Source organism: Prunus mume, linkage group LG3 (genome assembly GCF_029339155.1).
Source record: "Prunus mume cultivar Tortuosa linkage group LG3, ASM2933915v1, whole genome shotgun sequence".
NCBI lineage: Eukaryota > Viridiplantae > Streptophyta > Magnoliopsida > Rosales > Rosaceae > Prunus > Prunus mume.
Window position 1 is genome coordinate 25752100 of NC_142700.1, and position 16243 is coordinate 25768342.

General features: G+C 36.6%; 1 protein-coding gene across 5 annotated transcripts; it reads left to right on the top strand.

Moving 5' to 3' along the window:
- The first annotated feature begins 2640 nt into the window (after positions 1 to 2640).
- On the top strand, positions 2641 to 13149 carry LOC103327179 (protein HESO1-like). 5 transcript variants are annotated; one of them, XM_008229472.2, is made up of 10 exons: positions 2641 to 2914; positions 3054 to 3128; positions 3316 to 3504; positions 4803 to 4979; positions 6679 to 6863; positions 8831 to 8926; positions 10955 to 11000; positions 11620 to 11726; positions 11873 to 11968; positions 12065 to 13149. In XM_008229472.2, the coding sequence occupies exons 2-10, from the start codon at positions 3110 to 3112 to the stop codon at positions 12470 to 12472; spliced, it is 1323 nt and encodes a 440-aa protein (XP_008227694.2). In that variant the 5' UTR covers positions 2641 to 2914; positions 3054 to 3109; the 3' UTR covers positions 12473 to 13149. The 5 variants fall into 5 exon arrangements, with proteins under 5 accessions (XP_008227694.2, XP_008227695.2, XP_008227696.2 ...); XM_008229473.2 differs by lacking the exon at positions 4803 to 4979 and having other exon boundaries at positions 2642 to 2914; XM_008229474.2 differs by lacking the exon at positions 3316 to 3504 and having other exon boundaries at positions 2643 to 2914.
- Positions 13150 to 16243: the final 3094 nt, after the last annotated feature.

Here is a 16243-nt window from a genome sequence, read left to right on the forward strand (position 1 = left end):
CTGAGAAGAGAAGGCCACGTGGTGCGAATGAACAGTCTCTACAGGTGAAACATGACTCCCTGAAGCCACCTCTTAACTATGCAACTCCTCACACAGACCCAAGCTTCTTCCTGTCAAACTATTTCGAACTCAAATACGAAAGACATCCTTTATCAACGTCTTCCACCTCCAATATTGCTCTTTTTCAATAACCCCTGAATTTTTGAATTCACACCCAGACCCAATGTAATCCAACCTACCACAAAATAAACATAAAAAATGAATTCTTTCATATTCTACTTCATAAGGTTTGGCAAGTTCATCCGGTACAAGTCTCAAAGTAACACAATGTTTTAAAGGTTCCGTCACCTTTAAACCCACTCGGATACGCAGGAAACTCCCCAAACAGTCACCATTAAGTCCCTTATCTATAATAGCAAAGGTCCCCAGAAAATTCCCAAGTTTTTCTCCCATTGCTGGAGTAAGGAAAATAGGTGGGATACCCCTAACCCAGAAATTTTTCAAGTCCAACAGAAAAGTATGGGGATCAACGCTACCATTAGTTGCCAACAATAAAAGTGTTATCAAAAGTCCATGGTGATCCCCTCATCACCCTTTTATGATCGAGATCACTCTTGAAAGAAAATAGAAGACGTTTAGAATCCTCCAAGGTAATAGAATAGAAGTCATCTGGTGTATGCCAAATACGCTTCAGCGTGCCCACCAAGGAATCCTTGTGATAGTCTTTAGTTGTCAGCAACCACCCCACCAAGAGAAAGCGAGTTGCTTTTAGGCCATCGAGATCATCAAGAACAACAACTTCGACAACCACCGCATCTGAAATCACAAGAGATCTGGTAAGCCCCTGTGTAATCCCATTGATGGGATCCATTAGCTTCAAAAAAGCAGCCCACAACCAAGACTTTAAGAAGAAACTGAAATCTAGGCGACCAAACCAAACCCTGAGACGAAAACTCAAACCCCGTTAACCAAAACACAACCAACACCGCCACTTAACGATGGGAAACCCAATAGATGATGAGAAACCCAACTCCAGCACATCACTCAGATGATGAGAAACCCCAGCAGCCAAACTAGCACCAACTCCACACGGAAGGTTGCGACAACAGACCAAAACCTTATTTCTTAAATGCTAGATGTATCTAAACTATGGTTTGTCCTGTTGGATTTTTGAACTTAATTATGTCATAATAGTTATTGCCTTCAATCAAAATTTTCCATTTATCTACACTAACACCTGCCATTTTCCAAATTTGTACCAACAGAGTTAAAACCCTTGCAGAGGACAAGAAGGAACAGAAGCCACCTCTACAACATAGCCAGCAAGAGAAAGATCCCCTTCCAACAGGCATCAAGGCAAAAAACACCTCCTTCCACCCCATAGTAGCATATATATAAAGACCTGTCCAAACTCTTTTGAATAATGAGCAGCTCAAAACTGCTAATATTTTGATATTTTGATTGCCGTTTGGTTTATTAAAATATGGTCAATATTTTAACATGACAAGTAGCATATAAAACATGTTATTAGTCTATTTTGTTGTGAAAAATAATAGTTTTCCTCTTTTCGTAATGCCAAATACAAAACATTTATTTTATAAATAACATATAAACAAATTGGAAAGCTTTGAAGGTATAATGAAATTGAAGAAAACAAAATAATAGGTAAGTAAAAGGAAAGTAAATAATAAGTAAGAAAGTGAGTTTGGTACGGTGAAGCACGTTAAAGACGTTGTCCTAAAGCCTTTGTAGCCTCCATACGTGCAGGTACTAACAGTCTATAAGACTCCAAGATACGACTCCTTGTACACAAACTCAAGATCCGCTATGAGCACGTTCATAGACGGATATAGGTATCCAAGTCATATAACCATTGCCCAAAATAATAATAATATAAAGTAGAGAATATATGTAAAAGTAGAAAAAGAGAGAATCAGAATGTGGTATGTGATATTCTGATAGTGTATTGTGTGTGTTTTTCAAATGTGAAAGAGGAGTGACCTTTTATAGGCATCCAAAAACATGTAAACTTCACCAACCAAAAAATTAAAGCATTCACCAACCAGAAATAAAACCTGAATATTAAATATTTATAACCCCCATAATAAATAAAATAAAACATCTAAAATAATTAAATAAAAAGATTAAATTTTTAAAACCTTTTAAAATTCCAACATATTTTTTGTAACTTAAGCTTGCTAAACAAATCATGATGCCACCATTTAGATCTCCATGTTTATATAAATAATACCATTTTCTCTATATATTTTCACGACTTTGTACACATTTCACACTGTTTTAAAACCTGGAGAATCGTGCGAGTGCCATTGCTAGTTATGTTCTATAACATAACACTCTCGTTCTTTAATTTAACCATTGTCATGAACTCAAATATGTGAAATCATGATTTTAGATCTTTATAATCGAAGATAATGTCATAAAGAGTTTGTAGCAATTTTCGATATATTTTTCTGATTTTTAATTTTTTTTAAATGAAGTTTTTAAGATTTAGGGAGCTTGCAATTGCATATTAACATTACAGATTGGGCCCGATGCGGAAACTAATTGGTAGTGTTAAAATGCAATTGATTTTAAGAAACAAATTTGGTGTCCACACGTGGCCTAACAGAAAGAAATGTAGAGGGTTAGCAAGCAAGGAGCAGACGGAAAAGCAAAAAACAAAAATCCCCAAAACCAAAAGCAGTGGAGAGTTGATAAAAATCCGCTTCTTCGCTGTTGACGCTGGCTGGCCCTGGACTGGAGCCGTAAACACTAACCAATATCAAGCGGAGGACTCTCTCTCTCTCTCTCTCTCTCTCTCTCTCTCTGCCTCTCTGCGTACTCAAAAGAGGCATGAATGAACAACAACCATCTACAAGCTTTTCAGTTCTGAGTTGAACAATTCCAAATCAAGGTTTTTATCCATTTCTTGTTCCTCAGTAATTGCACAACCCTTTTTTTTTTTTGGGTTTTTCCGTACAATTACATTTACACATGCAGTATTCATAATCTTTTAACTTTTCTTATTTATGTTTGATTTTGGGCTTTGGCAGAGTTGAATTAGATCGATAATCAACTAGTCGTTTACTGCAGAAGGAAGTCAGGAACCATGGGATTAAGCCAAACAGGTGAGTGCAGTATTTAACTTTTTCAAGGGACGCAGAGTTCTATGAAAATGCACATTTTGTTTCTCTATTCTATAGGATAGTTGGTGAATCCTTGTAACTCGAGCTTCTTTGCTTCATTTAGAAGATTATTATCATTATTTTGTGTGGGAATTAGTGACTCATTCAAGTACTTTGAATTTGATTCCAGAGCTGCTAAATGAAGCAAAGAAGCTCGAGTTACAAGGATTAAAAAAATACCCCATTACCCCTGTATTTATATCTAAGCTTGATACACTACTTAATGATGCGTATGCCATTCGCCGTCCAAAGCCGATTGATTATCATAATCGAAGAGATTTGATTCGTATTTTGAATGCAATCACAAAAGAATTATACGGTAAATTTTCTTTCTTATCTTTGTTCATGCCACTCTCTTCCCACAAGCTTAAGTTCATTATAGTTATTATTTTTCAATTGTTCAAGTCCCTGGATTGGCCTTCTTCTTGTACTTTTCCCTTTTTGTTGTGACCCTAATGCAAATTCGTTGGGATAGATACATTTTCGTCTTAAACTTTGTGGTACTTATTTACTCTATACCATTTTGTTGGACTGCCACATTAGGATTGAATGGCTGGACAATCCAAAATATCTACACTTTGGTGCCAGATACCTATATATTCATCGACGATAGGCATGCTGATTCTGCAATACCCCAGATTGTTGCACGTTGTCTTTTGTATAGTATATGTAGACTCTGGAAGTGGGTTTGAAATATCATGCTTGATTGCCACCACTTGCTTGCTTTAGTGGCAGCTTATCAAAAGTTTTTGTGACACAACTTGCTTTAGCAATTGACATACAACTTGGCTGCCGTTTCATGCTGAATTTGTCAGATTTGAGGGGCTTAAGTGGAAACTTGAAGCATTTATTTCCATGCTCTAAGTTGCCCAGCTTGTCACCTATTATCTCCATATGTCAATTCCAGACACTAAGTTTTCCCCTCATAAAGTGTTGCACTGAAATTGTCCCAACACCAATATAATTTTAGGCTGACAAATCTTAATTGAAAGGTTAGACAATAGGAGCACATTCTTATTATATATAAAATTCAGCAAGCATAGAAATTATTACATGGTTACTGTTCTTTTTATTTTATTTTATAAGAGACAGGAATGTATAAAAGAAAGAAAAAGAGAGTACAAACAGGATGGGAGAGATAAAGACAAAACCGAATATCAAGAACAGCAAAGAAAAAACAACAAAACCCCAGACCTGATCAAGACTATCAACCCAAGGGGCCATCCTTACAATAATGAGGTATGGAAGGCCAAAGTGAAGGAAAACATCCGATTTTATCCCAAATGAAGTCATGTCCTCTTCTCTCCCATAGTTTATTCCATTTGTTTCCCACCACAGCACCTAAAAAGAGGTCAAGGTAGTGCAATTCCACAATAGATTGGAATTAAAAAGCACTCTTACTATTCTTCTTGAGCTGTTTAGTCTCACTGAATAAATTTCCACTCTAATATCCCGATTTATGCTCCATTAAACATGTCAGCCTGCGTTTGTTATTTCTGTTAAGGGACTTTCTAACTTTTTCTTGGTCCATGTCGTATTCCATCTCAGTTTTATTCTTAATTGTACTCCCTTTCGTGTACCATTGGTTATTCAGCACTATTTACCTTTTTCTTTCAGGAAATTCTGGCAATTCTCCTGTTGTGGAGGGATTTGGCTCTTTTGTAATGGATATGTTCAGTATTGGAAGTGACCTAGACCTATCTGTTAATTTCGGTAACATTGTAGGCACTTTTCCTCGAGATATGAAGATCAAAACCCTACGGAAGTTTGCAAAAAAGTTTTACTCTCTTCAAAGTAATTTTTGAACGTTTAAAATTTTCTACTACTTTCTGTCTCATGATTAGACACCTTGAATGTAGAATCACATAAAGTTGTAGTTCTTACACTTTTGCTTTTGGTGCTGTTTCCACTCGAACTACACTTCAGTATTCTTGAATCAACACACACACACGCACACAGACACAGAGTTTTACCTGAGTCTGCTCCTACTTATTTTCTTTGTGAGTGAGGCCATGCCAATGGGTGTGTAAGATCTCTTTCTAATTGTTATTAGAACACTGATAGAATGAGTGTTTTAACATTAGCCAAATTGGACATGGTTTAGCCATTGATTATCATCATTACCATTTCAATGGTATGGTAAACACCATGTTCACCTTTTTTAGTTGATCATAATTAGCTCGTCAAACGAATTCCAATTTGGCAATTAAATTTTTTTTTTTTTTTTTTCAAAGGAGATCCATATATGAGAAACTCAATTAGGAATTGTCTGAATCTTCCACCCTGCAATTTTTTAGGTGCCCCTTCAAGTATCATCCTAGAAAAAAGATCAGCCAACCTGAAAATTGTTTGGCCATTTTGATGTAGGACACGGGTTAATTGTAGATTTAGGTAGTTTAGAGGAAGCGAAAACAATGGAAAACAGAAAATAGAACAAATAAAGATATGTCTGGAATCACTCCAGGGTTTTGGCTTCACACCAAGGAGTCTCCAATCTCTGGAAAATAAACTTTTCTCAATATCTCAATAACTCAGCTTTCATCATGAATTACATAGAAGGGGTATTTGTAATAATTTTACCCTAGAGTGAGAAGGCAAATTAAACATATTCTAGGAAAGAAATCCTAATCCAAATAAAACAGGAAACTTGGAAATCTGGAAAAACTAGAAATCCTAATGAAATCTGGAAGACTTAGAGAACCTAGAAAACTAACAAATAAATTAGGAAACTAATTAATAATTTCCTCTTCCATCTCTTTCGTTTGTAAATAACAGGCTTGACGAAGATGTCCTCATCACATTTGATTGCCATTATGATAATTTCAATGTTTATTGGAACACTCTACTCGCGTATACATTTGATCACAGCCAAGTAACTTAATGGTTTCCAATTGGTTAGTTTTGGCAGAGATGTTGCTTCGACCAAAAACGATGATGAGACCACATTGCAGGGTGTGCCTGCATGTGGCCCTCAATTTAAGTCCTTAACTTAGGTTTTCACTAGCTTTCCTCCTTGTATCACACAACAGACACCCTATTGCATGTATGTGTTTATACTCCATGAGTCATTTTATTTGTGGTGGTGTGATATATCCTATAAGAATTTGCAAATGCATTTTATGTTTGAATTACTATAAGTTTGATGTTTTGCAATATCAACAATTGGAAATGATTTCTAAAGCTAAATTGATTAGTAGATAAACGCCTTTAGTAAATTGCATATGTCTATATGATTGTTGATAGTGTTGTAAACGTAATGTTTCTAACTGTTCAAGAGTTATTACATATCTTAGTATTTTTCTTTTCCTCTTGAGATGGTATTTGAGATGTTTCTGTTTGTATAAATATTTGGCTGACAGCTACAGTTATATGGACCTTAGGGTAAACACGTTTTGTAATATCAGAAGTGTAAGTGACTTTTGAGTTTTGATGTCTTAAGTACGCTAATTATCACATTCTATTCCCGTGTCAATTATGTATTTTTATGCTGTAGGGGAAGGGCATGTCATTGGTGTGCAAGCAATTATGACTGCTAGGGTGCCAATTATCAAATTTATTGATTGTGGAACTGGGATCGAATGTGATTTATCAGTTGAGAACAGGGATGGCATTCAAAAATCCAAGATCCTCCACATAATTTCTGGAATTGATGAAAGGTTTCAGAAACTGAGCTTTCTGGTAATTGAAAATATAAGTACATATCTGATGCCTTGTTAGAAAAGGAGCACATTTCCCTTACTATTAACCTTGCCAAACTAACAACATTTGCGTTTATTTTATTTTATTTATATTTTGCATCTAATATAAACTGACCCAACTTTTCTTTTCTCCTTGAAATTCAATTTTACCCTCCCACTAAAATTTTAAATTAGAAACTTCAAATTTAAAAAAGAAAAAAAAAAGGGAAAAACCAACCTCAAATCTGGCACCCCTTCTCCCCTTCCCTTCAACTGCCGGCCTCCTCCGCCTACTCTCTTATCTTATCTTCTCCTATCTCTCTCTCTGACCAGTGCCTCTATGGTGGCCAGGGATCTGGAGGTCAACCTAGAGGCAGGTGAGAAAGAGGGAAAGAGAGAGAGTGGTGGTGTTGGGGAGTCCACAGTGAACTGGGGAGGTGCCCCCGGGGAGTTTGGGTTTTTGTTTTTCTTTCTTATTTTTTTAAAGTGGAATTTTGTTTTTCTTTCTTATTTTGTAATCGTATTGGGAGGCTAGAAATTGGATATCGAGGTGTAAGAAGAAGTCCCTGGGCCAATTTTTATTTTTGCTGGGTTATCACCTCTTTCTTGAACTTCTATTAAGGTTTTTGTTTGGGTGTATTTTGCTGCTTTAATAACATTCTCACATTTGTGGCATGACAGTTTTGATGATATTTCCCATTTGAATTGCACTATATATATATTAGGTTGAGGCTAATGTGATTTCACAATTGGACGAGGATAATCTTGCTCTAGAAAGACCTTGAGTTTTCGAGGGAATAAAAGATTATTGTGATATCTGAAAAATGTTATTAAGTATGAAATTCTGAATGCTCATAGGTTTAAACTTCACTAAAAATATCTGGGAATGCACAGCCCAAGAAATTGCTTGAATGTGCTTTAGTGAATGTCAAGTCCAAATACTTAAAACTCTGGAAAAGAAACAAAACCCCCTTTTCCTTGACAGGAAATAGGCTTCTTCTGTCTAAAAGCTCTTCGTATCCCACCTGAACCTACCGTACCCTAGCCCTGGTTCAAATCTATTTCTTCATGCAATTGCCATAGCTTAGGTTGGGGCTCTTCACGCTTCTTTCCTAGTGTTGTTATGTCTTCCCATCAAAATAATTCAAAGATATGCTGACAAAACACATCAGGGTGGGCAGGGTTTCACCCTAAACAAGTAAACTAACTTTATCTAACTGAGTTATTTGTCGTGTGATATCTAAAGAGTTATCGCCTTATTAGCCAAAACCCCCAAATAATCAAATAAGTATCCAAGAATATTAACTTCATGGCCAAACACACGCCATTCAAACATTTAATATGACCTAGATTCCTAGCCTCAGCTATCAGAATAGCAGTGGACGAAAAATTGTTAAGTGCAAGGACAATGAAATCAAATTTGATTGTTGTGAAAATCTCACATTAAAATTTTAAAGCCTTGCAGAGCAATATGTAAAATCTTGAGCCTCTCCACCCATTACAATTGGATTTGAGTTGGACGATCTAATCTTAACAACGAGCAATGCTCTCAACCTCAAATTTGCACAAAGTACGCGCTTGCCTCATCTTTGAAATCTTGTATGTCTTGAAAATGTGTCAGCTTCCTTCTAACATATAATCATTAAAATAAAAAAAAACTCTATACAAGTGAAAATCCCAAAACAATGAATTGATATGAAAGTCCTCTATCATTCAAGTTGTGGCAAAGATTATATCCTTGAGAAAAATTATTTGAAAAATCATAAAGGTTCTTGCAATAATTTGTAGTGGGCTTCATGTTGATGAGGGATAGTCTTATCATCTTATTTATTTCTTTATTTTATTTATTTTTCACTGTTTTGAGGTGAAAGGAACTCTAGTAATCTTATTATTTTGTCCAGGTTATTAATAATATTTAGCATCTTATGGGCATGAAACATACCATAACATCTTTTTCTCCCTTTTCAGATGAAAGCCTGGGCAAAAGCACATAATATAAATAGTCCCAAAGATCGAACTCTGAGTTCTTTAAGCATAATACAATTGGTTGCTTTTCATCTGCAGGTAAACCCACTTGCCCATATTTCTATGGTAACATGCTCTGTAGTGGTTATTATCAATTGCTTGTGCTGGGGCTTTCACTGTTGAAAGGTTTTATATGTTGACTGGTTATCAAAGACAGAATAATATTGAAAACAAAGGGCCTGAAGTAGTTTTGGAATAAGGTATGAGAGAAAAGGGGTTTGCTCCTGTTTTGGGATTCTCTTGTGGACTGGCTGTTGACAAGATACATCCACTGAATAAAATACTAAATAATTCTTTTTTCTTGCACCATATACTTGTGTGGGACATACTGGTTAGGGTTGCAGAATATGTCCAAAGTGAGCTTTCAGGTTTAATAAACATAAAGGGGCATAATGGTGTGGAGTGGTGGATCTCAGGGTGTACGGCCCTAGTAGGCCACTGGAGAGGGGTAATTTGAGGAAAGAGCTTACTGATCTTTATGGGCTTTGTAGTCAAAGGTGGTGGATGAGGGGAGATTTTAATGTAACAAGATTTGTCTCAAAATATGAAAATGAGGGAAGAGTGATGGAGTACGAAGGATTTTAGTAAGTTTATATAAGAAACTATTTTGTGTGATCCGAATTTGGATAACGCTGCATTTATGTGGGAAGAGTTACTCCTTTAAAATCCCCAAAAATGTTGATACAAGGGCAGCACTCGAAAACCGCTCGTCTTATTAACTACATTATAGGCTTCCAATCCAAACCCTCCAAACTCAGCCTTAAACCATTTTCTTTTGAATAATATTTTTGAAAAGACAATTAGTTTTTCCTCAATCCTTCTATCATCCTCTATTATGGTCCCATCACCCAATCCCAATCTCTCTATCATGTTTCTCTTCTTCCTCCCATTTGCCAACTTGTGAAACGTCCTTGTATTTCCATCTTCCTCTTTTCCCCACTCCAGTTTTGCCGTTTGCCTCCACACGATCTTTTCCATATTAAATCCCTCATCATGATCTCTTCCTTGATCTCGCTCTCTCACTCTGGCCTTCCTCTGACAATCTCCCTCCATTCAATCCAACAAATCTTATTCTTTTATTCTGCCCTCCACTTTCCTGTTCTCTTTTTTGTATCTCCAAAAACTTCCAAATTCCATGCCTTGATTATTTCTCTTAGAAAATTCAATTTGCTCAGAAGTTTGTATGTTGTAACCTCCCCAATCTTGTGTCTACTCACCCTCCGCCATTCCTTGAAGCATTGTCTAGAAATATGATGTTCCTCACTTTCATTTCCTCCTAAGGTGTGGATGTTAGTTTGGATTATTGTTCATGGAAAGGTTAATATGTGTGATACCCTTGAGTGGAGAAGACTTGTTTTTCTTTCCCTAAATGGTGTGTGATTTGCAAAGGAGGGGTTGAGAGTTTGAATCATATGTCCTTGCATTGTCCAATGGCATTAGCTCTTTGGCTAAGGCTGTTTTGGGAGAAAGCTGTGTGGGGTCCTTCTAGGTGAACATGTGGCGTTGTTGCATGAGAAGCACAATTTGGAGGGTGGAAAAGAGGCCTGGCGGTAGGGAGGTGTGTAATGTTGGCTCTCTTTTGGGTAATTTGAATGGAGAGAAACAAAAGGAATTTGTGAGGGTTTGAGGGGTGACGAGCTGGACCACTTGTTGCTGAGAGTTTGCTTTTGGGAATCATTATGGGCTTAAGTTTCTTCAGAGGTTGGGGTAGTCCTTTTTTAAAAAGTATTGTCTGATTGGAATGGTGCTGTTCTTTAGCTTTATTGTATTGTCATATTGGATGTTCACTATTTATTGTTGTATGTGGTAGTGTTAATAGCATAAGCTGGTTTTTAGATTTTTAGTCTCACTATATATCTTGTCCACCATATTGTAATTGTTTTTCCATTTAATGAAATTTCATTTCCTGTCAAAATAAATTCTTTCACTGTCCTACGTCTCACCCTTTTTCTTGGCACTTTTTATCGTATTCAGTATCTAGGGATTCCTTTCTGAAGGGATGATTCATATAATGTCCATGTATATATCATTTCTAGTTAATGTTTATTTTCTTTAAACTTCCTGCAGACTCGAGATCCGCCAATAATACCTCCATTTTGTACTTTGTTCGAAGGTGATAACTCTGAGGAGCCTCTGTAAAAGCTAGATAATGATAGAACTTGGTAATCAAGTGATTTGGTCCAAATCTTAGACTGATATTTTTTCAAAGAAAGATATTTTACCTTCCACTACAAGAATTTATATGATCTCGTTTGACATAATCTTTCCGTAATCTATGATAACAAAGAGCTGGAATTTTTCTAAAAATCAATTGGGTTTTGCCTACTAATTCATTGCTAAGTAGCTTGTAGTAGTCACAACCTCCTTTATTTGGCTGACAAAGTTGGCTGTAAACTCTAAATGACACAGTGATGTGGCAACAAGGATTTGTAGATGTACAATAATTGTTGGCCCACATATTAACAATTTGAGGTTTTGGGAATAATGGAAAGGTAAATATGATGAAGCCAACAACAGTTGTCAAATGAATTCAACACATATCCAAAGGATTCATTAGTAAGTTGATCATGTTTTTATTGTTTTTCAAGACCAGAACATAAAGTAGTTCTTCCCCATTTGCTTGTTTCGACATTCAGTTTTAGTATTGCCTTTCTGGTTTCGAAGTTGTTAATTAGAAACAGTGGTAGGTATCACTTCATTTTTTACAGTTTAGTTGCCTCGGCATGTTACAGATGGAACCGATCCTGTAATTGTGGTGAAGAGAGTGAAGAATTATTTGGAGTTTGGAAAAGGCAATAAAGAATCCCTGGCAGATCTTTTCATTACCCTGTTAGTCAAGGTAACTGCACTTCAAGTTGAAATTTAGAAAAATGATGGATATTTTAAAGTGACAATTTGATTGTCAAAGGGAAGATACGATGATCATACAATTAAGCTGATTTGTTCTCTGAACTGAAGTTTATGTTATTGCTTGCTGCTCTGCAGGTGGCCTCGGTTGAAAATCTTTGGCAGAAAGGTCTATGTGCAAGCCTGTATCAAGGATCTTGGACATCAAAATTATGGGATACTCAATATATAAGTGTAATTTCATGACTCATGCCCCTTGAACCCAAATCTAAATCTAGGTTATGTTGTTGCGCATTGTGTTGAATGTGTATTAACTACATCTTCCAACAGGTTGAGGATTTCACAGATCCATCTCAAAATGTTGCAAGGGCAGTAGGAAGAGAACAATTTAAAGAGATTTATGGATGTATTCATTCTTCTCTTTGTCACCTTTTATCCTTTTCTGATGGCCATATTCAGGGACACCAGTTAGTTGATCTTTTGTTTGGGTCGGATTCAGTATCTATTGTTCCGAGGCAAATTGATACCAAAAGTAACGATGAAAGTAAAGCTAATCTTGCTGTTCCCCTCAACGGTCACCAGACCAAGAGGATGCGGGTAAGTAAACAATTGAAAGAAAAACAGCAAGGGGAAGGTTGGAGAGGAGGACAGCAAACTCAAGGTTGGGAACAGCACGGAAACTGGAAGAAGGGAAAGGAAGAGAACATGCCAATGGCTGGGTTGGAAGAGCACAACTAGTTGGTTTGGGAGGAAATGGTGAAGTAATAGGGAATTGAAATGCTCCTCTAGTTTCGGGTCAAATTCCCATGTTTGCTCCCATGGTTGCTCCCATGGGCAGCACGATAGTTGACGCCTTGAGCAATGTAATTGCTCAACATACTCCACTAGTTTCTTATCAAACTGCCATGGTTCCTTCAAGTTCAGGTAATAATAATGTTCTTTATGGCTCAGCTGACCTCGCTGCCATTCCAACCGAAAATACGATTGGTTGCAGTTGCGAAAGTTCTGTCACATATCTCCCACTCCCACCATCTGCTTTTGTTTCCCAACAAATTTTCCTAGGTTCTGATGGATTGCAGAGAGGATAGATTCAATATGTTTTAATGCCTCATACTGGACCACCTATGCGCAACATGCTCAAAGTTGCAAATCGGTGACGGGGAATAGGGTTTAGCTGTTCATGTCCTCAGAACCAATTAAGGCATATATGGTATGTCAAATTGGACTCTACTGTTTTAATCAGATTATACTGTATCATATGGAATTGTACTAGTATTGTTTTGTGTACAATTGTATCATTTGGTGTTGTATCATATTTCTTATTAGAAGCTCGAATGAGTTGTACCATGTGTTTAGTGCAGGACTGGATTGTACTATTTTAATAAATGAAATTTTACGTATTTGTATTTTCTAAATATACATCTATTTTTTCTGTAGTATGTTTATTCAGATGAAAATTATTACCAAATAAAAATAATAGAAATTATAAATTATGCAACCATCCCATCAAAGGTGTTACAAAACATAATTCGGATTCATATTTTTATACAACTGAGTTCATTTCTGCTCACCCACCAGTCACTCCAAACCACCAAAATGACTTTTAAAAAGAAAAAAATTAAAAAAAGTATAACAAAATAATAACATCATAGTCAGATGTATAATCAAGAAACCTAACCCTTTTACCCAAAAAAAAAAAAAAAGTCAAGAAACCTAACCCAATTCAACATAGTTTCTAAGACACCAGCGTTTTTAAATGTCTTGTTTTTCTTCTAATTGTGGTCTTATGGCAAGGTGTATTGAACTTGTGGCTCTACAGAATCTGACATAATTAATGCAACCTGCTTTTACTTGAGAGACTTAGAATTCTCATTCTCATCGTTATAAATAAAAAATTAAAAAAGACTTCTCATCATACTGGATGATCTTTGCTACTCTACGCATGAAAAGTTATTATTTCAATTACACATTTTGCTTTGCACATTATAAAGTTTTGGTTTGAGATTAATAATAATATTTTTAATCTTATATCTGCACCGAATAAAGATGTATTTTGGGGACCCACTCATTTCTTTAGAGGTTAACCATTCACTTTAAGTTATAACTTGTATATTGGGGCTTAGTATGTATCATGTATATATATGGGAGAATTTTTTATTTTTTAGTTATAGGATTGTTCATACCACATGATAGTAGACTTGTCCGAATTTGATGCGCAATGGATATGGATTGATAGGTTCAATTCGATAATTCGATTATAAATGAATACGGATTTGGATTGAGGTATATCCGATCCGAATTAAATCCGTTTACAATTCTACATAATAGTAGTGCTGAGTGACAAAACAATCTAGTTATAAAAGAAAGGCATGTGCTTAAAAGAAATAATAATTAGTCATTAATATGAATATATGTTATCTTTTAACTCAATTAGTATGCCACTCAATACTGTCACGTGACATGAACAACCCCACGTAAGTTTTTCTCTGCACATGCACATAGAGAGGAGGGAGTGGAGTAAGAAAATCATTACTACATAATATGTTTACATTACATAAATTTGGTAACTGCTATTGCATGGGTTGTACAACTAAGTCATGCTGGGTTTGTTAAATATGTTAAGTTGGTTGGTGGTGACAAAGGGAAGGGAAGGGTATCTATATGGTTTTTTTTAGGGGGGAGGTGATTTTGGGGAGGTGTGTTTTGTGCTCGGAAAGACTACTTTGGGTTCAAATTTCTCTCTATATATTAACTCCGTTCTGAATCTAAATATTATGGGCATAAAATAGAGATGACTAATCCATAAAACGCTATGAATTCATGATCTTTGGATGAGAATTGTGTTGAGGCCCAAAAAAGTCAATGGTTGAGCCCAAATAAGTTTTCGGTCCAATATGATATTGTATCAAGAAAAGTCACATATCGGAGTACACGAAGACTCGTCATATACAAGTCATAGTCCACGTGTCATGCTAAATAAATAATTTGCCATGCCAAGGACTGAAATAATATTATAAAATACAATCTCATGCTAAACTAAGCACCGGTCCCTCTTCAAGGACAATAAAATTGAAGCATGCCAAACGACATGTCACACAAAGTAAGGAATTATTATTCCGCACCCAATCACGCCACAAGCTTAAGTGGGTCCCAAGCCACTCAAATACCCGGGACTTGCTTGAGTGGGTTGTGGTATGAATGGTAATAAGTTGTCATGAGGCCCATTGATGGGCCAAGAAATGGAAGTTCCGGGTTGCTTGTGAGCCTCGGAACTCACGCCCATTTCTTAGGCCCAAACATATGGGTGAGCACAAAAGAGAAAATGTCCCAACCAAAATAGTCCATTACCTTAGTCAAAATAGCTCATTAGCTTAACCAAAATTAGCCCAACACCTCAACAAAATGGGCCAAAACTTGGTGAAGTTGGCCCGTTTATTTGATAAGCCAACCCATTGTTCTAGAAGGCCCATATAAATAAAATAAATATCTGCAAAACCATCAGCAGCTGGATAAAAAACAAAGCCACGGGTGAAGATTGAAAGGCCATGTGTGCAGAGCCACTGGGAGGCTCCAACACGTGGGAAGGAACAAGTTTCAAGCAAGAAACCTAGCGAACCATGGGATGTTGGCGCACAAAGTGGGAATCATCCTTCGAACCAACATGTATACCCATTTCTTTCCTTTATCAGATCTGACCATGAAAGAGGGGAGAAAAGAGAGGAAGGGGGATGTCTAAAAATAGGAATTCTTCACTAAGGCAGGGACCTTGAGCCCCCAAAATCCCTGATTTTGTGTAAAGGAGCAGAGTAGATTTTACCAAAATAGGATGATTGAAGGGATAAGGGGAGAAAGGAAGAGAAAGACTTAACAAAATGAGATAGAAGCCATTACGGTTTCTTGGAAAAAGAATGGCTTCCAGCTGCTATAAAGAGGGCCTCTTCTACCCAACAAAAATCATCCACAACTAAAGAGCAAGCTTCCTCTCTTACTTACAAAACCCAGCAATTTCGTGCAATATTCACAATTCTCCCCATTTTCCCTCTTCTGGCAGATTGCTCTAACATTTGACAGAGTCACTGTCAAGCTACTGGAAGAAATACTCAAGCTACCCTTTCCTTTCTCTCCCTTCCCTCTTAGCCAAATCCTATTGCAAACCTTTCCTCTCTTACCTGGACACCATTTCTTTCTCCCAAGAACACATAGTTTTCTCTTTAGTGCTAAACTCATGGTAACTTTGCTCCCATGCCACAAGCCTCTCATGCCAAGCTAAAATTTTACCTGTAAGCACTAAGAAATTATCTGTAAGCAATCATTATTTTTGTCGGTGAAGATAACCAAGGTGTTTCCTAAGGCCCTACTGTCCTTTCAAAGCATCCTTGGAGCTTGATTTCTGAACTCAGACTCAGGGGGTAATTTCACCTGTTTCTCTTTTTAGCAGCCCAAGCCCATTCGTCAGGCTGCTGGAATAAAAAGACCCCTACAAATTGAAATCGGTGTGTAAAACTCCAT

What these genes read in the sequence shown, in the direction of transcription:
- LOC103327179 (XM_008229472.2), top strand. An exon ending in TGGTTGCTTTTCATCTGCAG is followed by an intron (nt 8,927 to 10,954) that starts GTAAACCCACTT and finishes AACTTCCTGCAG; the next exon opens with ACTCGAGATCCGCCAATAAT. An exon ending in GGGATACTCAATATATAAGT is followed by an intron (nt 11,969 to 12,064) that starts GTAATTTCATGA and finishes ATCTTCCAACAG; the next exon opens with GTTGAGGATTTCACAGATCC.